This window comes from Macrotis lagotis, chromosome 5, assembly GCF_037893015.1.
Source record: "Macrotis lagotis isolate mMagLag1 chromosome 5, bilby.v1.9.chrom.fasta, whole genome shotgun sequence".
Classification (NCBI taxonomy): domain Eukaryota; kingdom Metazoa; phylum Chordata; class Mammalia; order Peramelemorphia; family Peramelidae; genus Macrotis; species Macrotis lagotis.
In genome coordinates this window covers 238,792,192-238,818,051 of record NC_133662.1, presented here as the reverse complement: position 1 = coordinate 238,818,051, position 25,860 = coordinate 238,792,192, and the positions used below count along the sequence as shown (strand labels likewise).

The 25,860-nt window shown below is 37.1% G+C and overlaps 1 protein-coding gene across 3 annotated transcripts in view; it reads left to right on the top strand.

The window, feature by feature from the left end:
* LYRM9 (LYR motif containing 9) overlaps positions 1-24,868 on the top strand; it is a 42,856-nt gene extending 17,988 nt beyond the window's left edge. Inside the window, exon 4 of one of the 3 annotated variants that reach the window (XM_074189025.1) lies at positions 24,568-24,868. In XM_074189025.1, the coding sequence (XP_074045126.1) occupies positions 24,568-24,645 (78 nt within the window). In that variant the 3' untranslated portion in view covers positions 24,646-24,868. Of the gene's footprint in view, positions 1-445; positions 11,644-24,567 lie in introns of those variants that run through there. The other 2 variants (XM_074189021.1, XM_074189026.1) reach the window with 2 other exon arrangements.
* Positions 24,869-25,860: the final 992 nt, after the last annotated feature.

The following is a 25,860-nucleotide window of genomic DNA, read 5'->3' as shown; positions in this document are numbered from 1 at the left end:
TCATTTGGGGGAGGGGCGTTGTTTATTTGGTATCTTAGAGTTTGCAGATGATTTCCTTATAACAGACCTGCCAGGTAAGACTTAGTATAAGAAATATCCTCATTTTAGAGATGGGAAAAGTTAAGGTCAGAGAGGTTGGTGATGTAGAATCTCCCCAATTGGGGGAAAAAAGACTTAGCTCATAGATCTTAGAGACTGTAAAGTCCAATCACTCTAACTTTACTAGATATAGAAACTGAGGCACAGAGCCTTCTGCTTTGCCCAGGGTCAGATAACTGATGTCTAAAGTGAGATTCAAAACCAGGTCTCCTGAACTCCCAGTATAGTGCCCTTACTCCTGGGTCACACTCCAGGGCTGAGTCACTGCCCATTGACTCTTGGGACCCTCCCCCTTGGCTTGGGTCATACCGTCCTCACTTCCTTGTATTCTGTCTCCCTTTTGCAGTATCAAAAGCAACAATAGAAACCGCTGAGGATTCCAGAACAAAACCCATTTGCCCATGGAGGCCCTGAGATGCCAGCACCCCTGGAGTGGATTATCAGCAACACCTTTGAATACAGATATGCCTGGCTGACTAAACTGTCAGGCCAAAAGGGGGGCTAGATGTATAGATGTTTCCAAAGCTAGGTGCCTGCAGCAGGAGCCCCCTCAGGCCCAGCCTTGGGTTTAGACCACCTCAGTCATCAGGGCCACTTTGGGCAGGGAATTCTCAATTTCAGCCCTAGGTTTGGTCCCCTCTACTTATTTGTTTATTCATTTGCTCCTCTTATGTTTATCAGCAGTCTAATCAGAGATCAAGAAACAAGTATTTAGTGAACCTCTTTTGTGGACATCACAGTGTGCTGAGAGAGGAGACAAAGAACGATCTCCATCCATAGGGCTTCCCAGCCCAGTGCTGGCAGACAGCAGACCCTGAATATAATGCTGTCTATGGGACTGCTGGCTGTCAGAGAAAGTGCTCCTTCTCACAACCCTTGGATGGGTGGCTTGGTGTGGACAGCCTCTCCCCAAAGATCCTGGTGTTTTTACCTCTTAGTCTCCCCCCTGCAAGGAGGAAAATCGAAGAGAGGAAAGAGACAAATCACCTTGGGCAGCAAGAGCTCAGGAGGAGAGAGATGAAGGAAGGTCACATCCATCTGAGGATCAGTTCTAAACAGAATTTACTTTTCTGAGTTCCTTTCTCCAGTGAGGTTCTTGATCGAACTGATTATGTTCCCATGAGGGCAATGGACATGATCCCATTTAGTAGAGAATAATGACTGAGGTGGAAAGACTTGTTTGGGAGGTTTTGAAGTATTCTTTTAGTAAATGGTTCATTTTCCCCTTTATTCATGCACTTATTCATTCATGCAATATGACTTTCTTACATCAAGTACAAGTGAAGTTGTAGGTGAGTTATATTGGATATTAAGTTCGAGTTAGGTCCCCCCTTGTTTCAGGGACCCTGCAGGAAAACATTTATTGCTGATTAATGATCATGAAATTAGAACTTAGGGGTGGGATCCTTAACCTTTTTTGTGTCCTGGAGCCTTTTGGCAGCAGACTGATGAAGCCCATGGACCCCTTTACAGAAAAAATGTTTTTAATGCATGGGATTATAAATAAAACCAATTATACTGAAATGTAGTTACCAAAATATTTTTAAAAAACATGTTCATGGACTCCCAAATTAATTGTTCCTGATTTAGGAGGCTTTAATCAAATTAGAGACTAATGTATTGGAGTTTTTTTTGCAGGGGGGAGGTTGTGCTATGGATTTTTTATTTTATTTTATTTATTATGAGTAGTTCCCTGCAAGGAAACTGCTTCCTCCAATACATATGAACAACACCTCCATAACTTGATCTCAAAGAAATATTTGGAGGGCAGTGAGAGGTTTAAGTGATTTGTCTAGGATCACATAGTTAATGTCAAGGAATATTTATACCTGGGTCTTATCATCAGTCACTTGAACTCATATTCACTTTTACTCATCATGCCTTCCAGAAACTGGACTCTTCCCCATGGTATCTGCATGATCACACCTACAACCCTCCTTATCCACAACTCCCATACTTCTTGTGCTGGAGTTGTATGATTTTAAATCCTTCTAACAACTCTTCCTCTGTGATAAAGAGGGGTTGGGGTGAAGAGCATGGTCACTTTCTTTAGAGATGATCAACCTAGAAGATCCCCTAAAGTAATGGTTCTTAGAATTTCTTGGATCACGGGTCCTTTGGCATCCGTCTGGTGAAACCTAGGGCTCCTTTCACAGAATAATGCTTTAAGAGCATAAAATAAAACACATGGGATTGCAAAGGTAACCACATCTCTTGAAATTCATTCATTAAAATGTTGCTGTCCAAGTTACTATCCTACCTAGCCACCCCTTGAAATCTTACCTATGGCTTCCAGATACCCCTGACCTAAAATGTAAGTAAATCATACTTGTGCTAATTACTAAGAGTAATGGAGTGATGAGAAGTGATGAGTTAGAGGGGTTTGGGATTCTACCTCCTTTGGCAAGAGAAGTGAATTCTGGGAGGACCCAGCCTTAGAGAACCCCTTGTTACATTTTTTTTTTATTCATTGATGCCTTTTGTTTTTAATATCAGTCATTTTGGGCAGTCTTTTCTCTTTGCTCATATTTTATGCATTAACAGAAAATAGTCATTTCAATGACCTCATTTGACAGTGTACCCAACATTCTGCCCTGAGATCACCTCCCATTTATACTAAAGATAGTTGTTGATTGTACCTGGTTGATTAACTTGTCTTTCCCAGGAGCAGGTGGGCTCCCTACTGACAGGAGCAGTATGTTTTGCCTTTTCTAAATAGCTCCTGCACTTAGCTCTGTCCCTGGTGATTAAACCTACAGCCAAGGCTTATTCTTTGCTATTGATTGAGCAGCTGACCACCTCTGTGGTCAGGATCACTGAGCATAGATTTAGATCTGAGTCAGTTGTGACCCACCTGAATCAAATACCTAGTCAAGGTCCTCATTTTATAACTGGGAAATTAAGACCCGAGCCCCATGAAGGTACAGAAGTAGTATTGATGATGGCTTCTGGGGCGTCACCAGCCTCTTGACCACACATGATAGTGCCCTCAATGTCAAACTCTGGGCAAAAGCTAATGAAGGTGCTATTTCGAGAGCTCTACAGATTCTGAATAGCAGCATAATCCATATCTAGAATGATCATGGTTATTTAGTAGCCTTCATAAACAAAAAGTGTCAGTTTTGACAGTTTGAGAAACTACTTGTGTAGATTTACGTGGGTGGATGTGTTGGAGTTACAACTGTGACATGAAAGGAAGTGAAGAAACTTGACAGCCTACCCAACAAAGGAAAGGGAAGGGAACTGTCATGGCAGCATTGGAAGACAAGTGATCGACAGCTACTGTTCAATGTCCATTGGACTACAGCTGATGGGTATGGCATGAATGCATTAGCATTTGATGAAGATTCAACTTAAAATGAACTCTTAAAATTCTATGTTCAGAGTGCATTTTATTTTTGTGCTCAGTGGAGATATTTGGCAGAGTAGCTTGAAATTTAAGGTCATAAGGGTTGGTGGGAAGAAAGAACATTGGCACAAAAATATAGATTCTGAAGGTGGAGATGGAAGTATGTTATATGAAACAGTCAAATTGGAACCTTAGGTGATCTCTGGTAGAGTTATCAAATGGTGATATGAATGGAAGTACATGTGTAAGATACGTGGAGTTGTTTCCTAAAAGAGAGCATGTTTCCAAAGAAGACTTATCTTCAAGTATGAAGGAGACAATGCCAAAGAAGAGAGAATGATTATGTGATGAGCAGTCTGACAATTGTCCCATCCCCTCAGTCCCCACAAGAAGATGATATGTGGTAATTTCCCAGACCAATTCTTAACTTTTGGTGAAAGTAGCACAATGGGATGGAAAATAAAACAAATATATCTTGAAGCCTAACACTGTGAAAAACAGCATAACTGACTTTATTGTCCTGTGAAATTATCAAAGGAAATTTGAATCTTCTCTCATATATAATATTGTGGGAATTCTAATTGGGAGAAATCTTGACTTTTAAAAGATTTACTATTGCTTGCATGTTGCCATCTTGAACCTAAATAAATTGTAATTATAAAATAAAGGGATACACAACCCCCTTACCTCCCAAAGGTATTGTGAATATAATTTGGAGAAGGGGATTTGAATTCGGGTAGGAAAAAAACTTTTGGTTTCCTTTGTAATCCTAACTTATGTTAATTTTATGCATTTTAAAAACATTCTGGAAAAAAGTATACTTGCTGAAGGGATCCAGGATGCTAAAAATGACTGAGCCCCTGCTTTAGAATGATCCTGGAATTTAATCATATTATTGTTTGTGAAGTCTTTAAACATTTTGAAAATAATTTAAAAGGAAAATGAAAAATGTATATTTTGATGAGATTTTCTTTTGGAGGCCAACTTTCTTTTGAAATGGCTGCTCACTAAAGGCTTAATGTCCTTAAAAAATATATATATAACTTATTAGAATGTGATTTTTGTTTTTTCTGTTGTAATTTTCATTATGAAACTTTAGTAGTCTGTCTGAATGTATATTAGGAGGGGGTGGAATTATTCTGGGAGGTAGGAGGAAGTGGAGACATTTTATGTAGTTTCATTTCTTTTCCTTTTTTTTTTTGTTTCACTCTGAAAAGCTGTCCAGAAATAGGTTTTTCTTTTCTAACAGCTGATGTTATTTGAGAAAGTGGGATAAAGGAGAACTTAGAACACATAACGGTGTTTCCATTATGAAAAGAATAATTTTTTAAAAACCATTCTCTATACTTCAGTTCTGTAAAACAAGTTTAGACCCTCAGTGTTTTTGTGGTTCTGATTATATCATTTCATTAACTACTTGGTAAAATAGTTGTTCCCCTCCTCCCCCAACCCTACTCCCATCTAATTCATGTACTTTTAAATTTTTCTTGTAAACTTGATTTCAAGTTTAGAAAGTTACTTCTCCTTTGCCTAGTCAAGTTGAAAATCTCAGCCTATTCCCTTTTCCACTCTTGTGGGAGTTGTTGAGTCGAGACTCTGCTCTCTGTTGTCTCCTCTAGACATTTATAGGAGCACATTGGTTTTAGAGATGCTGTGACTTAGGTTTATGTAGAGGCATGCATAATACAGCAAAAAATCAGCATGTGCTTCTGATACTTTTTTGGGGAGAAGGGGGGAATCTTTTAAGAAAAAATAAATTTAGCAAGTTTACAGATCACAATACAAATTAGATTACTTTGTTGAGATTTCAAAATTAAAATTTCTTCCCTTGGTCATATCAATGTATGTTTTTATAAAAAAATTGATCATTTGCCAATGGGCTCATTACATTTTTGGTAATTTTGCTATAAGCCAGGAGTCCTTAATCTGGTATCCACAGACCTTTAAGGATTCAGTAAATTTGGAGAGGAAAAGTCACATCATTATTTTCACTAACCTCAGACTGAACTTTAGTATGCCTTTCATTTGAACTTAGGGTCCTTAGGCTTTATAAGACTGCCAAAAGAGTCTACAACACAACTTTGCTATAAGCAGATCATTTAAAATGAGATATTCTATACCACTGGGAGAGTGTGTCTGTGTGTGGGGGAGCTGGGGAAATCGCTTGAGGGAAATAATAGTTTTCTTTCAAGAATAAGCCTTTATTTCAGAATATATTTTCTTTTAAAGTCATGGTGTTTAATTTCCTGATGTATTGTGGTGAAAGGGGGGAGAGAGAGAGAATGTGTTAATTGTTCCCATTGATAAATATATAGGATCAAAGATGACATTGTAACTAGAACTGTCTTTAACTTAGAAATATTTTTTGTCTGTTTTATTTGTGTAGTAAAAATATGTTTTGGACAGCCTTTGTAAATAAATAAATAAGCATGTCTTTGAGAATGCTTACAAGTCAAAGGCTGGGTGTAATATTCACATACATATTGATATGTGGATGTTCTTGATACACACACATACATATTAAACACACATAATATATAATGATGGTGCTAATGCTGAAAAGCTATTTGAGTTTGAGTGGAATTGGGTGTTTTGATTTTGATTTTGAACTTGGAGATCTGTTGGCCTTTTGGCTGAAGTAACATGCTATGTGATCAGTCTGGAGCAAATGTTCTACTACAAGGCCAGTTAAAAATGTGGTGGGTTTGTACATGTAGATGCCTGGAGGTTATAATCAGTGCCTAGATATAAGGGATGATGGGGGGAGGGGGGAAAAGGGAAAACGTGAAGTTAATAAATGTACTTGTCACCTATCATTTTTCTACTGTCATTATTTGAGTGGAGAAAGAATGACATAAAGTTTATTGAAAATACTTTGTAGTTAATTTAAAAAGATAGGCTTGCTGCGTACTAGTGATGGGGTTTTTTGTGCTATTGCTGAAGATGTTCTAAAGAAATATTTAAAGATTGAAGCACTGTCGTTTTGAATTTACTTTTATTGCTATAAAATTTACAACCCTATTCCCTCTTACATCCATTTTTGAATAGAACCTACTATAGATTTTTCACAAGAGGGATATGTGAACATGGTTATAAGTTTCAATTCAGCCCCCCAACAAATACCCAGATTCAATCTGTTTATTTGTATTTTTGGCATTCAGTGTTGCTCCCACTTAAAAATGAGATTAAGTGTTTTTTCAAATTCTTGATTAATAGTGATTAGATTGTTCAAGACTGCAGAAAAGGTATTGGATACATTTGAACAATATGTGGGACAGAATGAAGATAAACTATAAGTATAGTAATAATGTGTTAGCTCAGGATAACTTGTCCAAAACCACAGGAGCATTTATGGTGATTAAACTCTGGTCTTATAACACTGGCTTTGAGTGTTAGGAGGGGGGATTATTTCCTCTCTGGGAACATTACTGGTTTTTTCAAATTTTCAGAGTTTGGCTTCCTTTCAGCGACCTTTTCATTTACATGAATATTGTTGTGTATATATTACTCCTTTGGGAGTAATAATGTTTCTATTTTTCATCAGTTCATAGAAATTTCCTCTTAATTTTTTCTCATGTTTTATATCATTGGTGCAGGGCATCTCCCAGAAAGGAAATTCCTTCTACCAGTGGACATTAGAAATTGTCCTTCAATCTAAGTCTTAGTTTCCTTGAGAAATAGGTCCAGGGATTTGTGTAGGGTTACACAATCTTTGTTGGAAGCAGAACTGATTCCAAACCACTGCACTGTACAGCTGCTCTTTGAAGATACAGAACTACTTACCTCTGTCTTTATTTCTTTTTTCTTTGTCAAGAAAAATGACCTTTGCATTGAAGATAACAAACAAAAGTGGTTAATGGAGTTGACAACCACAATTAAAGAGGCACCTAGCTGCCCTAGATGAGTTCAAGTCACCTGGTCCCCTATTAACAAAAGCCTTGAGTACTGAAAGAACTGGCGGATAAGATTGCTAAGCCACTGTCTGATATTTGCCAAATCATGGAAAAGGGAAAGATTGTTTAATTGTTTCAGTTGTGTCTGACCCCATTTGGGGCTTTCTTGGCAAGGATACTGGAGAATTTACCACTTCTCTAACGTTTTTTCTTTTTTAAAGCAATAGAATGTTTATTAAAGATATTATTTGAGTTTTACAGTTTTCCCCCAATCTTGCTTCCCTCCCCCCACCCCCACCCCACAGATAGCACTCCGTCAGTCTTTACTTTGTTTCCATGTTGTACCTCGATCCAAATTGGGTGTGATGAGAGAGAAATCATATCCTTAAAGAGAACAGAATTCTCAGAGGTAACCAGATCAAACCATAAGACATCTGGGTTTTTTTTTTCTGAATTAAAGGGAATAGTCCTTGCACTTTGTTCAAACTCCACAGCTCCTTATCTGGATACAGATGGCACTCTCCTTTGCAGACAGCCCAAAATTGTTCCCAATTGTTGCACTGATGGAATGAGCAAGTTCTTCAAGGTTGAACATCACTCCCATGTTGCTGTTAGGGTGTCTCTAACTTATTTTCTAGTGAGGAACTGAGGAGTTAGTGTCTTGACTAGGGACACACAGCTAATAAGGGGCTGAGGTCAGTTTTGAACTTGTTTCCTTGACCCCCAGACCCAGTGCTTCATTGTATTTACTTCCTAGCTACCCTAGCCAGGATATGGGAGAAAGATGAAGGTTTTAATTTTCAAAAAAGGGAAGGGAACAGGCTGTAAGTTGCAGACTTGTAAATTTGATTCACTCCTAGAAAAATCCTAGAACATTACAAAGATTATTGGTGAACATCTTAAAAGGAAACTGGTGATGACTGAGAGCCAACATGATTCCATTAAGGCCATATCCTGCCAAACTAACCTCATTTTTTTTTCTGACAGGACTACTAAATGAGTAGAAGAGGGCAATGCTGGAGATAGAGCTTACTTAGATTTTAGGAAAGCTTTTGATAGATGTATTTCTTACAATTCTTGTGGAGAAGATGGTGAGATGCACAGAAGATAATACAAATAGATAATTGGATAAAAATGGCCAGAGAAGAAGTGTAGCTCATGGATCAGGGTTTAGTTCTATGCTATTTTAACCTTTTTATCAGTGACTATTAAAGACAGATGGCTATTTATCAAATTACTAGGTGACACCAAGCAGGAAGGGATAGCTAACATGCTGATCAGAATCAGGATTATAAAAACTCTTGACAAAGTAGGTGAGAGATGTCAAACTCAAAGGAGAAAGAGGGGGTCTCTAAGACTAAGCTTATGAACTTCATATTGACTTTTTAAATAAATGGAATGTTATCTTCATTTTGTACATTTTCATTTCATTCTTTCCCAGTTACATTTTATTCTGGTTCAAGTGGCCTACTGGTATTTGGTAACTCTGTTCTGGAGGTTTGGGCTGAATAGGCGGAAATTAAATAGAAATAAAAGCTTCCATTGGGGGAAAAACTACAAAAGTTAAGAGAGGGGAGAACTATTGAAAAAAGATCTGGGAAGCTGGTGAAGTGTCTTATCTTTGTTGCCAATGGGATTTGGGATCACCAGTTAAAGATAGAAATTGAGGGTTACTGAAAAATGAAGGAATTCATGTGCTCCTTGGCATTTTAAAACTGCTCAGGATTTATTATAAAATATTGCAAAGTAAACAGATTAAAAGTTTTCTCCTCCCATAGAGTCAACAGGCACTTTAGGACAGGGGTGAATAACAAAAAAGGTTAGGTGAGGTTGCTTAGGCCTAGAGAGAGAAAGAGAAAGAGAGAGAGAGAGATAAAGAGCAGTCAAACAAAGCTGACTGGGCCAGAAGGTGGACCTTCCCCAAACAGAGGTCCAGCTCAAGTTTTATAGCCTTACCCATTATCTGGGCACTGAGGGCAAAAGGGGAAATGCCTCCCCTCTTGCGTGACTGAAACCAAGTAGAAGATTGAAAACTGGAGGCTGGGAATGAGGAGACAGTATATAAATTTTATATTTAACAATGAAACAATAGGAGTCAATTTACATCTTGAGCAAAGAACCTTCCAGCCTTTAACAAGATCTAATAGTATTAAAGATTAGAGAATTTGTTTCTGATTATATATTTTCTGCATTCATAATTCTTTTCATCATCCTTAGCCCTTCCTCTGGGACTGGCTGAGGCTGATGGGAGTTCTGAGGTCAGTGGAGCTCAAGTTGAGGGGGGCGGGATTCACATTAAGAGTGGCACCAGTGTGGTGAGCTAGGAGAGGAGGGGATCTTGGGGAGGAATCAGCTCAGACAGAAACAAGTTAAAACTTTCAGGCTGATCATGATGGGATCAAGCCTAAGAGTGGCTGCTGTGAGACCCAGGCTCAAGAAAAGAAAGGATCCAAGGGTTTTTAATAGACTGCAAGCTCAATAGAAGTCAGCAGTGGGATTGGAAGCCAAAAAATGGTCCAGTGTTAAAAGAGGACACAGATTTCAGAAAGAGGGAGATGCTATTGTACCCTTACTGGATCTCATTTGGAGTATTCATGCTAAGTTCTGGGTGCTGTGGATTAAGAAGGATATTGATAAACTGGATGAGTCAGCCTCAGGACAGGGTACCTCAAAAAAACTGATGCCATTTTAGGCCTTGTTTAGAGATGGATAGCCAAATTATTGTGTTCGGTTCCAAAAACTACATTTGAAGAAAGCCAATGATGAGTTGGAGAGCCGTCCAGAGGGAACCTTCAAGATGGCGCAGATTCTTGAGTTCATGTCAGTTGAAAGAACTGGGCATGTTCAGCCTAGAAAGTTTTATGGAGTGTTTCTGAGTGAATAAAGCAAACACAAAATAACATACATGGTGATTAGAGTCAGTCCATAAATATTTATTTAGCACCTATTATGATCCAGAAGAACAAACAAAAAGATCATCTCTGCCTTCTAGGAATTTGCAATCTAATGGGGAGAGACAACATACAAATAACTACATACAAGTTATGGGCAGGATACATTGGAGGTAATTAGTAGTGGCATGACACTAGAATTAGGGGGCATTGGGAAAGTTCCTGGATAAGGTAGATTTTTTGCAGACTCCTGAAAGCAGAAATGGATTACATCATCACATGGGTGGGGGAACAGCCAGTGCAAATGCCAGGAGGTGGGAGATGAGCATTGTATTCCAGGAAGAGCCTAGAAGTCAGTGTGCCTGGTTGAAAGAGTGTGGTAATATGTTAAGCTGTAAGAAGACTGGAAAGGTGGGGACAGGGGGAGGCTTCTTATAAAGGGCCCTGAAGTACGGGGGCATTGATATTTAATTCTAATGACATGTAGGAATAAATATGTAAATTCACCCAAGCCTTTGGCATTTTGTCAATGTGTGGAATTCTTGTATGGAATTTGCTCCACCTTAGGATGTCAGTCCATCTTTGGCTTTGTAGATAAGTCCTTGGGAGTTCCCAGGTGAAAGTAGAGATCACTGTTATGACAGTGTTACCTTTTTGTAGCAACAAGATCCAGAAAAATAGAAGATAAAAACCATTGAGGGAATCACAAAACAGAATTCCTTTACAATCTTGTTAGTGTATTTAATGCCTCCAAACAAACAGCAAACAACTGAAGTTTATGGCTTCATGTAAAATTGTTTATTCTTAATTATATTTGTATACATAAATATGTATTTGGTTTCTGTATTTGTTGATGGTTGGTAAATAAATAAAAAGAAAAACATTTTTTTCTCTACTCTCTTCCTCCACATCTCCCCCACAAAAGTCAACATAAATCTAACACTGGGCTTCCTCCTCCACCTCCCTTCCTCTCCACCCTCCTTCCCTCCTTAACCTCTCTCCCTCCCTCCAAAGAGCAAAGTGGCTAAAAGATGAGATGTATATGCTGGGTCTCTGGTTGGCCTAGTTCTACCTCAGTTACTGCTGGTGGGGCCCAATCTGCTGCCAAGGCTGTTCTCTGCCCACCTGCTGGTGTGCCCATTAATGGCACTCCCTGATGCTAGCTTGTCTTTTTAACTATTGCCCAGAGGATCATAGGCTGTAGATCACAGATCCTGAGTTCCTGAGAGGGACTAGACCCAGGGCTACCCTAGATTCAAAGTTAGGTAGGACCTTAGAAGCATCTATTTCAACCTGAACCTCAGAAAAGACCCTCAATTGTGAAATGAACGAATAGGGCATCTCCTGTTAAAAGAACTTTGGGGGGCGGCTAGGTGGCGCAGTGAATAGAGCACCGGCCTTGGAGTCAGGAGTACCTGGGTTCAAATCCGACCTCAGACACTTAATAATGACCTAGCTGTGTGGCCTTGGGCAAGCCACTTAACCCCATTGCCTTGAAAAATCTAAAAAAATAAAAATAAAAAAATAAAAGAACTTTGGGCATCAGTGGGGAGAGGTGGGGTGGGAGGTCCCTTCTTGGATGTCTCTAAGACCAGAGCCCTAGGACCATCAATGTGGAGTCTATAAAGTAAACACTTATTATATGTTTATTCATACCAGATTTGAATGAATGCTTATTTTGTCACAATCCCACTAGCATTGAGTTTTGTAGATTCTAATTCTTGGAGCCAGCCATATTGATGAAAGAATTCTTTCCACACAGTGGTTCTCATTGGTATTTTTTATAATGTTAGCATGGTGAAGCATTTTTCTTGGGATGACTTTGTTTACTCTTTTGAAGACTGCTGAAGTCCTTCACTTTGCAAAGCTGTTTTTGCAAAATATGTGGAAAACATCCTTATTATTAAAAAAAACAGTGAAGATAATAGCCATGATTATACACAGCAGCCTCACTGCAGCAGTATAGTGACCTTAAATTGTGAATCAACTTAAAAGGGGTAGAGTAGATAGGTGATATGGAACCCTGGATTTGGAGTCAGGAAGACCTCTGTCTTCCTCAGTTTCCTCATCTATAAAATGGAAATAATCATAGCCCCTACCTCTTTGGGTGATTGTGAGGATAAAATGAGGTCATTGTAAAGTACCTAGCACAGAATCTGACATGCTATAAGCACTTATATGTTTTCTTTCTAGGCTTTTGGATATTTCATTAAGTCTTTGGATTCAAGATGAGCTCATGTTTTCTAGCTAATAATGTACACAAATAGGTCCAAAGGAGTCTGGTAATTACTGTTACAGCCTCCTTAATTGAAGGTCACATTACATAACCTCTACCATCCAGAATGCTTGAATACAAAATACTAAAAATGTATTTTCTAAAAGGCATTTCTGAACATTGAATCATCATAGATCTGAAGTAGGATTTTAGTGGCTCTGTAGTCTAATTACCCTCATTTTAGAGAGGAAGAAACTGAAGCACGGAAAACTGAAGCGATTTGCCAGAAGTCACATAAGTGGTCAGGTGGTAGAGACGGTCTTCCAACTCAAATCCTCTGATTCCTAAATCAATATTCTTGGATCTGCTTGCTGATTGACTAACAGGTTGGCTTTTATACTCAACAGGGTCACAGTAGCAGTCATTGTCTATCTGTTGTTTTTCAGTCAGACTCTTTGTGACTCCATTTTGGGGTTTTCTTGGTAAAGATAATGTAAGGGTTTGCCATTTCCTTCTCTAGCTCATTTGAGGAAACTGAGGCAGACAGGGCAAAATGACTTGCCAAGGGTCATACAACTGAGGCTGCATTTGAACTCAGATCTTCCTGATTCCAATCTCAGCTTTCATTCCACTATACTGTCTAATATACATCTATGTAAAGATTCTCTTAGCACTAAGTCGATTCCTGGCATGTGAGCCCCCCCCAAACCTGCACTTGTAAGCTCTGGTCTCCAGGTGGCAGTGCAATGCAAGGCAGTTTGCCTCTTCTCATTTCATGATCACAGGAGAGTGTTTCTGTAATCCCTTAAGAGAATGGAGGCTCCAAATGGCAGTAGCATTCTCTTGGGCAATTTTGGCAGTTGCTGTCAGTCACTTTTGAGAGAATAAAAATGATTGCAGCTTCAAGGCAAAGTTCCAAGAGAGCTGGATTTGAAGTCGAAAGACCCAGTTTTGAAACTTGATCTGTTCTGGACAAGTCACTTTGATTTTCTTGGTGCTCAATTTCCCTCTGTAAAATGAGGGGGCTGGATTAGATGGTCTCTGAGAACTTTTTAGGTGTCACAATCTCAGAGTTTGGAATAGGGATGTGCTGGAACCAGCCTGACCTTGCTTGCAAGAGCTAATTGTTGAATTTTCAATATGAGCGTTGACACCTTGAAAATCAGCAGAAGATACAGATCAGGGCCTAATGGTTTCATTGATCTTCTAGACTTAAAAAAGTGTGGAGAAAAATATTAACGGAGCAGGTTCAACTTCAGAGTGCGTTGTACGTACATTTTTTTTTTCCACTTGGAAAACCAGTTGTTAAACATTCGCCAGTACATCACTGATTGGAAGGCCCCCTCCATGGTCATTTAATTCAACCAGCACAAGAACAAGACTCTGCTAACAATATACCCCACAAATGACCTTCTAGATTTTACTTGAAGGTCACCACTAACCTCCTTGGCCCATTGTCCTTTTGGGAGATTTTCTTCACCATTAAGGAGATTTTCTTCCTATTATGTGTAAGCTTGTCTCTCTGCCCTCTGCAAGCTTAATATCTCTTTTGCTAATGGGTCTTCAGATAATGAAGGCAACTCTTATGCCCTCCCTAAGCCTTTTCTTTTCCAGGTTAAACATTTCTGTCCCAATAATCTAACTTCATATGGCACCTTAGATGAAAAGGAAATTTTTATGATTTGTGGAGTTGTTTATAATTTTGGATGTTGGCAATCACTTTGGTCAAGTATCCATGATTTAACTGGTAAAGGAATTCCTACCCACAGAGATTATATCTTGACTGTAATTTAGTGTAGACTGTAATTTAGCTTTAGGGACTTGCCAGAAGCAGAGTGGTTAGGTTATATGGCCATAGTTATAAAGTCCAAAAGCTGGTCTCCTTTTACGGATGAGGAAACTGAACCCCATGGAAGAGAAAGTGACTTACCCAATAGGTCATAGATTTGGAAATAGAGGGAACCAATAGGCCACCAAATCCAATTCCTCTACTTTACAAATAAGGAGACAGACTTAGAGATATGACTTGTTCATGTTCACATAGCCAGTAAGTGGCTTCGAAATGGATTCGAAATCAGACCTTTTTGACTCCAAGTACAGCATTTTATCCACCAATATCTGCCAGGAATTCTTCTTTTAAAATATATTTTTATTTATTTGTTTTTTTCCAACTACATGTACTGGTAGTTTTCACCAATCTTTTTTTTTTTTTTTGCAAGATTTTGAGTTCTGCCAGGGGTTCTGCCAGATAATCTACCAAATAATCTGGTATTTTTGAACATTTATTTTTAGTATCCTGATAATTGTATTTCAGTATAGTTTCCTTTGTGTTTTATTCTGTACATTGAAGAACATTAAGAACCAAGAAGGGGTCCATAGGTTTGACCATAAATTGCCAAAGGAGTCCAGGAAACATATAGATAGGGCTAAGAACCTTGTACTAGGCACAATGCTGCTAAAGGTTCTTTAGTCCTATGTTCTAACCTTTTTAGACATTTTTGAATCCTATTTCTTCCACTTAAAAAATTATCCTTTCTGACTTGTGGTATCTACAAAAATGAGAAGTCTGCTATTTAGATCTTCCTTTAAGTTCCTGGGGGAAAAATGTTGAATATGATGGAGCCCCATGGAGAGCTATTAGAGATTCCTTCCCTGGTTAGCCATTAACCCACTAATGAACAATCTGAAGTTATGAATCCATCTACTTACTATTAAAATGCCTAAGACATGGTAGGCACTTTAAAAATTTATGTTGATTGCCTGATTCAAGTCATCTTGCTGATAAATTTAACTATACTGGTCCTTTGTTTACTAAGGATCATTTAAATTGAATTAAATAAACATTTGTTGAGCTTCTACTAAGTACCAGATACAGTTTGAGCTACTGTGGATACAAGGACAAAAACAGCACTAGTTTGCTGAATTGAATTAAATTGCTGAATTGAATTAAATTGAATTTTATTCTCTTGATTCTTCATCAGTTCATACTAGTCTTCCCACATTTCTCTAGGTTCTTCATATTTGTCACTTCTTGTGACACAGTACTATTTCATAATTATAATTTACTCAATCATTCCTCATTTGTTGGGCACCTATGTTGTTCCCATATCTATGTTCTAATAAATACTATTGCTATGAACACCTCTATAACTTTGGATCTTTTCTCACTTTCATTAACCTTCTTGGATGGAGTCCCAGGAGTGAAACCTCTGAGATAAAGGATATGAACAGTTTAGTAGCATTTTTTGCATAAGACCAAATAGTTTTCCAGAAGTTGAAATGATTCAGAACTCTTCTTGAAGTACATTAATGAAGAACTTTCTTTCCATAGTTCTTTCAACAATGAGTTTTTCCCATTTTTTTTGGCATTTTTGTTAATTTAATGATCAGGAAGTAATGCCTTGGGCTTGTTTTAATAACTTTTTTGATTATTAGTGATTTTATGAAACTGCTGATAGTTTCTGTTTTATTATTCAAAAGCTATTCCTATTCTTTGACCACTATATTCTCTCTTTTTCTGCAACTTTCCTTCCATTCTCCTTTCTCCTCTAATTCTTAAAGTGGTAGAAGGATGAAAGGCCATGATTAGGTTTGGGAAAGAGACTAAGATTCTAGAGATGCATTCATTACCTGAATGTGCAACTTTGGATGAGTAGTTACCCTTCTCTGGGCCTCAGTTTACCCATATATAAAATATGAAGCTTCAATTGTGCTATCCACTTCACCTTAAAAAGTTGTTGTGGAGACTTACAGGGCAGAGCCAAGATGACAGCATGGAGCTAACATGCTCCTGGAACTTTTCCCTACCAAAGATAAATGAAACATCTATTCTGACATTCAAGCTACAAATCCCACCAAGAAAAAGAGAAGATTTAAAGACATTTTCAGTGGTAGACATCATGGAGGCTCTTCAGTGAAGGTCTGTCTCTTTTGGGTGAAAAGGAGAAGTAAAGCCCAGGAGGTGGGCGAGCAGGGAAAGCCAACAGGAGGCTTTTAGCCACAGTGCAATACAGGGCTTGACAACTTGACAATAGTAGAGGTCCTGGCAGCTAGATAGCAAGCCAGTCAGGAGGATCCCAACCCCAAAGAAAGTCTGAACCTTGGGAACAAACCTCTGCTAAATCAGAACCTGGACATAAAAAGAGGAAACAAACCTCTGCAAAGGCAAGGCCTGGACTGCATAGGCAACATCTTGGCTAATGACAAGCCAGGGATCAGACCCCAGCCCCAGAAAAAAAAAAGCTTGGATCTATTCTCCCTATACCCCAGGAGCAGAGCTAAATCAACAACACTCAAAGAGCACTCACTATAGAAAACTACTTTATAGACAAAGATTATAGCGATGCCATGTCTGAAGAAGAAATCAGTGAAAAATCACTCAATGGGAAGTATAAAACAATCTATAAATTGGAATCAAATACAAAAAAAAAATCGAAGAGCTTAAAAAATAATTTAAAAACCAAAGAAGAGGGGCAGCTAGGTGGTGCAGTGGATAAAGTACCGGTCCTGGAGTCAGGAGTACCTGGGTTCAAATCCAGTCTCAGACACTTACTAATTACCTAGCTGTGTGGCCTTGGGCAAGTCACTTAACCCCATTTGCCTTGCAAAAACCTAAAAAAAAACCCAAAGAAGAGAGGAAGAAGAAAAATGAAAAAAAGAAATGAGAGTCATGCAGGAAAATTATGAAAAACTGACTAGAGAATTCAACTTTAAAAAGGAAATACAAAAGGTAATTGAAGAAAATAAAACCCTAAAAATTAGAATTGAACAAATAGAAACCAATGAATCTATGAGACTACAAGATTCCATCAAACAAAATAAAAAGGCTGAAAAAATTGAAGAAAATGAAAAGTACCTTTCAGGGAAAATAAGTGACCTGGAAAATAGATCCAGATAGACAATCTACAAATCATCATTCTACCAGAATGCCTAAATCAAAAAAAGAACTTGGAAAACATCATGCAGGAAATTATAAGGCAAAACTGAATAAATCTTCTAGAACAAGAAAACAATATAATCAATGAAAATATTCACAGTACCCCTCCAGAAAGAAACCTCAGGATAAAAACTCCAAGAGCTGTTATAGCCAGATTCCAGAACTCTTCAATCAAAGGTAGAATATTGCAAAACAACAAAAAGAAAACAATTCAATTACAAAGGAACCACAATCAGACTCACACAGGACCTATCAGCCTCAACACTGAAGGATTGGAAGACCTGTATTACCATATATCAGAGAGCAAAGGACCTGGGATTACAACCCAGAATGTACTACCCTAAAAAATACAGAATATACTGTCAGGGGAAAAGATGGATGTTTGTCAAAATAGAAGACTTCCAGAATTTCCTGACACAATGAACAGAACTGAACAGAGAATTCAATCACCAAATATAGGACTCAAGAGTTGCATGAAAAGGTAAAGGAAAAGGGAAAGGATAAAACAAAACAAAACAAATGTTGGTCAAGACCATCAAATTGCATACAATTCTAAAAGGGAAGATATAACACTTCTAATTCTTTAGAACTTTATTTCTCTTAGGATAATTAAAAGGTTGAATATATTGAAGAGATTGGACTTAAAGGATATGGGTATATTTGGGTCTTGTCTCACCATTGAAGAGGTCCTAGATGATTTCACTATGTTTGGGACAAAAAAAAAACCCCGAAGAAAAGCAGGAGTATTAACTTCAAGTGGCTTGTTATCCTTTGATCCACTTTAACTCTACTGTACTGACAAAGTTTAGCACTTGTTCTGATGAGGGCATTCTAGGTTGGGTGGTTCTGAGTCAGTGTCTCTGTAACTTAAGATCATTTGTAAAGTTCTCAGGGGGGACCTCTAGAACCTCCCAGTGCTTAGAGCCCTTTAAGATACTTGTGGTTAATCAGATCAGGGTTTGAGTTAATCCATGCTTCACTTAACAAGGGGTTAAATACCCTGGGTGGGTGTAGGGGTAAAGTATGAGAGAAATTAAGTCTTGGGGGAGGGACACAAATAGTTCAAGAAATAATTTGATTTGGATGATACTTTGGCTCAGGAGGAGGATGATTGTGTGTCCTTGGAGGGTACTTGAAAAGGGGGTAAAGTTAAAAAAATGATTATGATTATAATTTGATGTAATTTGAGACAATGTTGCTTATCAAACAATCAAGCAATCAATCTTTGAGGATACTTTGATAACACTATGAGCTTATCAAGCAATCACATAATCAAAATGTGATTGATAATGCCTGATTAATAGTACTAGCACAATAAATAACAGGTGAAGAAGCACAAAGATTTTTAACTTTAGAGGGAAGGAAGGGAGAGTGTGAACTCTGAGTAAATTCTATTCAATAGATTAGACCCAAAGAGGGAATAAAATACATTCCAGCTTGGATTTAAAAATTTATCCTAATATACAGGGAAAGGAGGGGATGGGGAAAGGGAAAGATAAGGGAAGAATGGACTGATAAAAAGGGAAGGCAAAGGTAGAAGTGAAAATAAACTGAAAGTTAAATCTTAAAAGAAAAGTCAAAGGGGAAAGGAAGTAAAATTTGAGCCAGGAGGAATAAAAGGAAAGGAAAGAGAAAATATAAATGGAGAAAGATAGCATGGAGGGACATACAGAATTAGTAATCTTAACTAAATGTGAATGAGATGAGCTGTCCCATGAAAATGGAAGCAGATAGCAGAATGGATTAAAAACCAGAATCCTACAATATGTTGTTTACAAGAAACACATTTGAAGTAGGTAGATACACACAGGGTAAAGGTAAAAGATTTGAGCAAAATATATTATGCCTCAGCTGAAGTAAAAAAATCAGGGATAGTGATCCTGATCTCAGATAAAAATAAAAGCAAACACTGATCTCATTAAAAGGGATAAGGAAGGAAACTACATCTTTTTAAAAGGCACCATTGGTAATGAAGCTATATTATTACTAAACATGTATGCACCTAATGGTATAGCACCCAAATTCCTAGAGGAAAAGCTGAGTGAATTACAAGGAGACATAGACATCTTTAATAATGGGGGACCTCCATTTCCCTCTCTCAGAACTAGATAAATCTAACCACAAAATAAACAAGAAGGAAGTTTAAAAGATGAACGAAATCTTAGAAAACTTAGATATCATAGATCTCTGGAAAAAACTTAATAGAGAAGATAGAGGGGGATAGAGAAGAATATACCTTTTTCTCAGCAATACATGACACCTATACCAAAATTGACTATGTATTAGGGCACCAAAAAACCCCCTTACAATCAAATACAGAGAGGCAGAAATAATAAATACACTTTTCTCAGACCATGATGTAATAAAAATTACATGTAATAAAGGGTCATGGAAAGATAAACCAAAACTAATTAGAAACTGAATAACTTAATCTTAAATAATGGGTAGATCAAACAGAAAATAATAGAAATAATCAATAATTATATCTAGGAAAATGATACTAATGAGACATCATACCAAAATTTATGGGATGCAGCCCAGGAAGTTTATATGAATAAAATAGAGAAAGAGGAGATCAATGAATTGGGTATGCAAAGCTAGAAAAAGAACAAATTAAAGATTCCTCAATTAAATATCAAATTAGAAATTCTGAAAATCAAGGAAGAGATTAATAAAATTGAAAGCAAGAAAACCAAGATCTCTTAAATAAAATTAAGAGTTGGTTTTATGAAAAAGCCAATAAAATCAACAAACCTTTGGTTAATCTAGTTTAAAAACAAAGAAAGAAGAAAACCAAATTACTAGTATCAAAAATGAAAAGGATGAAGTAACCACCAATGAGGAGGAAATTAAAGTGATAATTCAGAGCTACTTTGCCAAACTATATGCCAATAAATGAATGAAATGGAAGAATATTTTCAAAAATAAAAACTATCCAGATTAACAGAAGAGGAAATAAATTATTTAAATAACCCCATTTCAGAAAAAAGAAATTGAAGAAATCATCAATAAACTCCCTAAGAAGGTCCAGATGGATTTATAAGTGAATTCTACCAAACATTTAAGGGACAATTAATTCCTATTCTACATAAACTATTTAAAAAAATAGGAGGTCAAATTCTTTTTATGACACCAACATGGTGCTGTACCCAAACCAGGAAGAACTAAAACAAAGAAGATGATAGACCAATCTCCCTAGTGAGTATTGATGCAAAAATCTTAAATAAAATTTTAGCAATGAGACTACAGAGAGTTATTACTAGGATAATACACTGTGATCAGGTAGGATTTATACCAGGTAGGCAGGGATGATGCAATAATGGGAAAACACTCAACATAATCGAACATATCAATAGCAAAACCAACAGAAGTCATATGATTATCAATGGATACTGAAAAAGCCTTTGATAAAATACAACATTCATTCCTACTAAAAAACACTAGAAGTTTAGGAAAAATGGAGTTTTCTTTAAAATAATAAATAGTATCTATCTAAAACTATCAACAAATATTATATGAAATGACAATAAACTTGGAACATTTCTCATAAAATCAGGAGTGAAACAAGGATGCTCATTATCACCACTACTATTCAATAAAGTATTAGAAATGCTAGCAGTACAATAAGAGAAGAAAAAGAAATTGAAGGAATCAGAATTGGCAATGAAGAAGCAAAGCTTTTACTCTTTGCAAATGATATGATGGTAAAATTAGAGAACCTGAGAAAATCATTTTAAAGGCCCCTTGAAACAATTAGCAAGTAAAGTAGCAAGATATAAAATAAACCTACATAAATCATCAGCATTTCTATATATAACAAAGCCCAAGTGCAAGAAATAGAAAGAGAAATTCCATTTAAAGTAACCTATAGACAACATTAAATATTTGGGAATCCACCTCCCAAGACAAACCCAAGACAAAAAATTGTGTATGAACACAATTTTAAAGCACTTCTCAAAATGTCAATTGCTCATGGTTAGGTAGAGCTAATCTAATAATAACAAACAAACAAATAAATGATTGAATAAATGAATGAATAAATAATAAATAAAAATAATAAAAATGTCAATTATACTCAAATTAAATTACTTATTCAGTGCCATACCAATCAAACTACCAAATAACTATTTTACTAAACTAGGAAAAATAGTAATAAAATTCATCTGGAGCAACGAAGGGTCAAGAAAGCAAAGGAACTGATGGAAAAAGAATGTAAAGGAAGGTGGCCTAGCTCTACCAGATCTAAAACTATACTAAAAAGTGACAGTTATCAAAACTGCCTGGTACTGGTTAAGAAATAGTGTAATAAGTGGATTAGGATAGGTTCAAAAGAAACCATAGTAAATGACTGCAGTAATCTAATGTTTGATAAACCTAAAGACATCAGTTTCTGGGATAAGAGCTCACTATTTGACAAAAATCATTGGGAAAACTGGAAAACAGTATGGCAAAAACTAGGCATAGACCAACATCTCACATCCTGCACCAAAATAAGGTCAAAATGGGTACAGGATTTAGATATGAAGGGTGAAACCATAGATAAATTGATAGACCAATAAATACTCTATCAGATCTATGAAAGGGAATAAATTTATGACCAAATAAGAATGAATATATTATAAACTACAAAATTAATGAGTTTGATTATATTAAATTTAAAAAGTTTTTGCACTAATAAAATCAATGCTGCCAAAATTAGAAGGAAAGCAGAAAGCTGGGAAACAATCTTCACAACTAGGAGTTCTGATAAAGATCTCATTTCTAAAATATATAAAGATGGCATTAAATTTATAAGGGTATAAGTCATTCCCCAGTTGATAAATGGTCAAAGGATTATGGACAGACAGTTTTCAAATGAAGAAGTTAAAACTATACATAATCACATGATATGATCTACCAGTGTCACCAACCAGTTCATTTGAAAATCTACCAGATAGAAGAATAATTTACTATGGAGAAAATAAGTTTAAGTTGAAAAACAGTTTTAATATTGCAATGAAAGGAAGGCAGTATGAGTTTTGCATGTTCAAAATATTTGTGATGGCCTGGGATTGTTTCAAGATAGTGCTTTTACTGTGGTTACGATTTTTAGATAGTTAGACATTTGTATTGCAAATGTTTGTAAGTTGTTCATAACATCTTAATCATGTGAATATACAGTCAATGAGATATGATTATAAGGTAAGAGAAGAATGAGGAAGCTATTCTGATTCAGAACATGAAGATGCCATTCTTATGTTGGTTTGGAAACAATTTGAAAATAGGTTGATAAGCAACAAGAACAAATTCTTAGTCAAAAGTGATAATTTCAAATTGCTGAAGAAACAAATCTACAATGCCTTAAACATAGTCATGTTTGTTGTCAGAGAGGAAAAATACATTTGTAACATAACCATGGGGTGATTATTTACTGCTAAAGATACCATCAACCCTTTGAAATATCATCTCAAATATCTAAGGGATTTGAGAACCCCTAATGGGTTTGAACCACTGTAGTGGAGGACTATAGAGATTGTGAAAGAGATTAATGTGAGATAAAATTGGGAGGGTGAATTGAAGTCATATTATAGAGTCAGATTGCTTGTTGCAGTTTAAACAGGAGGAAATTGAGACCTGAGATCATTTAGTGTAAGTAACAGCATTTGAATTGAAGCCAAAACCTGACTCCATTCATCCCCAGAATACTGTCCACCACATGAAATTTATTACACAGATAATTAGGAAATCTCAATAATGATAATAACAATGGGTATCTGAAAGCCAATGGTAAAAGGAATTTGTATTACCTTTCCATAGAAAAAGTGAATAAAGACAGGAAGGAAGCTGATCTGAGATGAAAAACTGATAATCCACAGGAAAGAGAAGTTATGAGTAGAGTTGAAAGACATTTAAGCTAGCAAATGTAAATCACCCTCAACTCCTCATTCTCTGTCTGTGTCTGTCTGCCTGTCTGTCTGTCTGTCTGTCTGTCTGTCTCTCTCTCTCTCTCTCTCTCACACACACACACACACACACACACACACAGACCCCAAAATCCAGTCTGAGATCAAGTCCTGTATATATTACTTTCATAACATCTCTCCTATCTTTCCCCTTTGCTTCTCTGGCACTGCCTGGGATAGGCCAGCTGATTGGTCTCCTTCCTCAAGCCTCTCTTCCTCTCCAATCCATCCCACTCAGCTATCAAATTGACATTCCTAAAACATGGGTCCTCCCTACTCAATAAGCACCAGTAATTCCACATCATCGACAGGATCAAATATAAAACCTTCTTTTTTGACTTTCAAAGTCCTTTATCACCTGGTCCTCTCCTACCTTTCCAGTTTTCTCATCCCTTTACCCCTCCGCATAGTCTGTGATTCAGCGACACTGAGGCTTCCTTGCATAGGACAGGCCATCTCTCTATTCTGATGTTTCTGAACTCCTCATTTCCTCCTCCTAGCCTTCTTGGCTTCTTTCAAGTTTCAGCTAAAATCTCACAAGGAGCCTTCCCTAGTTCTCTTTAATCTTCATACCCGCCCAATATCTCCAATTTATCCTGTGTATATAGACTGTCTCAAATGTCTTAGTGCCTTGGTTTGAGGTCTTTTAGTTTAAAACTATGCTAACTCTTACTCTATATGCACAAAGTTGTCTGCATGTTTCTCCATTGGACTATGAGCTCCTGAAGAACAAGAGGCTATCTTTTGTTTTTCATTGTATTCCTGGGCTTTAGCACAGTCTGTCATATAGTCGGCATTTAATAAATAGATTGGAGATAATCACCAAAGAAAAGAAGGAAAAAGGGGGCAGCTAGGTGGTGCAGTGGATAAAGCACCGACCCTGGAGTCAGGAGTACCTGGGTTCAAATCCAGTCTCAGACACTTAATAATTACCTAGCTGTGTGGCCTTGGGCAAGCCACTTAACCCCATCTGCCTTGCAAAAACCTAAAAAAAAAAAAAGAAAAGAAGGAAAAAGGAAAGAAACAAGCATTTATTAAGTGTTTACTGTATACCAAGCTCTTTTCTAGGTCCTTGGCATACAAATACAATAAAAAGAAAGACAGTTTCTGCCCTTAAAAATGATGATGATGATGATGATGATGCTTGTCTTTCATTCTCCATCAGGAGAGATGATACCATGACAAGCATGTGAATTAGATTTTAATGAGGGGGATGCTATGCTAACTCATTTTCTCCTCTAGACACGTGGGTCCAGTGACCAGAGAGGAATCAGGAAGACTGGAGATGGCTCTGGATGTGAGGCAGTCTGTGTAAAGTGACTTGTCCAAGGTCATACAGCTAATGCCTGAGGCTGGATTTGAACTCCAGCTTATTTTCCAATGAGAGAGGGGAGGACAGAAGAAAATACATAAAGAAAACTGAACAGAGGAAGCAAGCAGTCTAGAAGCCTAGAAGGTCAGAGATGAAAGGAACCCCAAGCAAGAAGCTTTTTATTAGTAAGTAAATGTACATATACACACATGCATATATGTGTATAACAAAATAAACATGTTGGAAAAATATTTTTGAACACCATTAATTTAGTTTTGTCTGTTGACAGTTTATTTTTAAACCAGTACCAGACAATTTTGATGATGACTTGTGTTGGAATATAGGTTGAGATTGAGTCATACTCTGTCCCTTCATTCCACTTGTTTCTTTTTTTACCTTGTAATTCTAAACTTTTGTTCCTCAAAATGAATGTCATTATTAGTTTGATTTTATAGAGTATCTCTATAGCACTGAATCTGTAAATTAATATTAGTATTGTCATTTTTATTGTATTGGTAAAACCCGACCACAAACAATCATTTTTTCCCCATTATTTAATTCTTTTCTTATATAAAGAGTGTCTTGTACTAATATTTACAAGTCCTGAATGTGTCTTGGCATGTTAATGCTGATGTTTTATGTATTATATAATTATTTTGAATGGAATTGCCTTTTCTATTTTGTTCCCTTCTATCTTCAGTTCAGTGGAAGGAATAAAAGCCCAGAGAGGGTCTCACAGAAAGTCACCCACCAAGTTATAACCAAGTTAGCATCTTGACTCCCAAAAGAACATTCTTTTTCACTACCTCATGACTCATCCCCCTCTGGGACCACATGCATGTGGAAATGGGGAACACTCCCAGAGGATTTAGAACCTCGAACTGGAGACAGGAGATTATCTGCCCCATCAAGCAGGAAAAATACAGCACAACCAGGTGGCATCATTGCTTAAGGACTCAAGGCCATTGTTCAGTAAGAAACTATTTCAGGAATAAGAAACTTCCTAGAGATTAGCAACAACTGGGGTGGAGTAGTGAAAAGAACGTTGATTTGAGTCAGGAAGTATCAGCATTTATACAATGCTTTAAGGTTGAAAAACACATATATGCTATCTCATTTGATGTCTAAAACAACCTCAAGACGTTGTTTTTCAGTTGTTTCAGTCATTTCAATTAACCCCTTTGGGATTTTTTGGAAAAGATACTGGAGTGCTTTGCCATTTC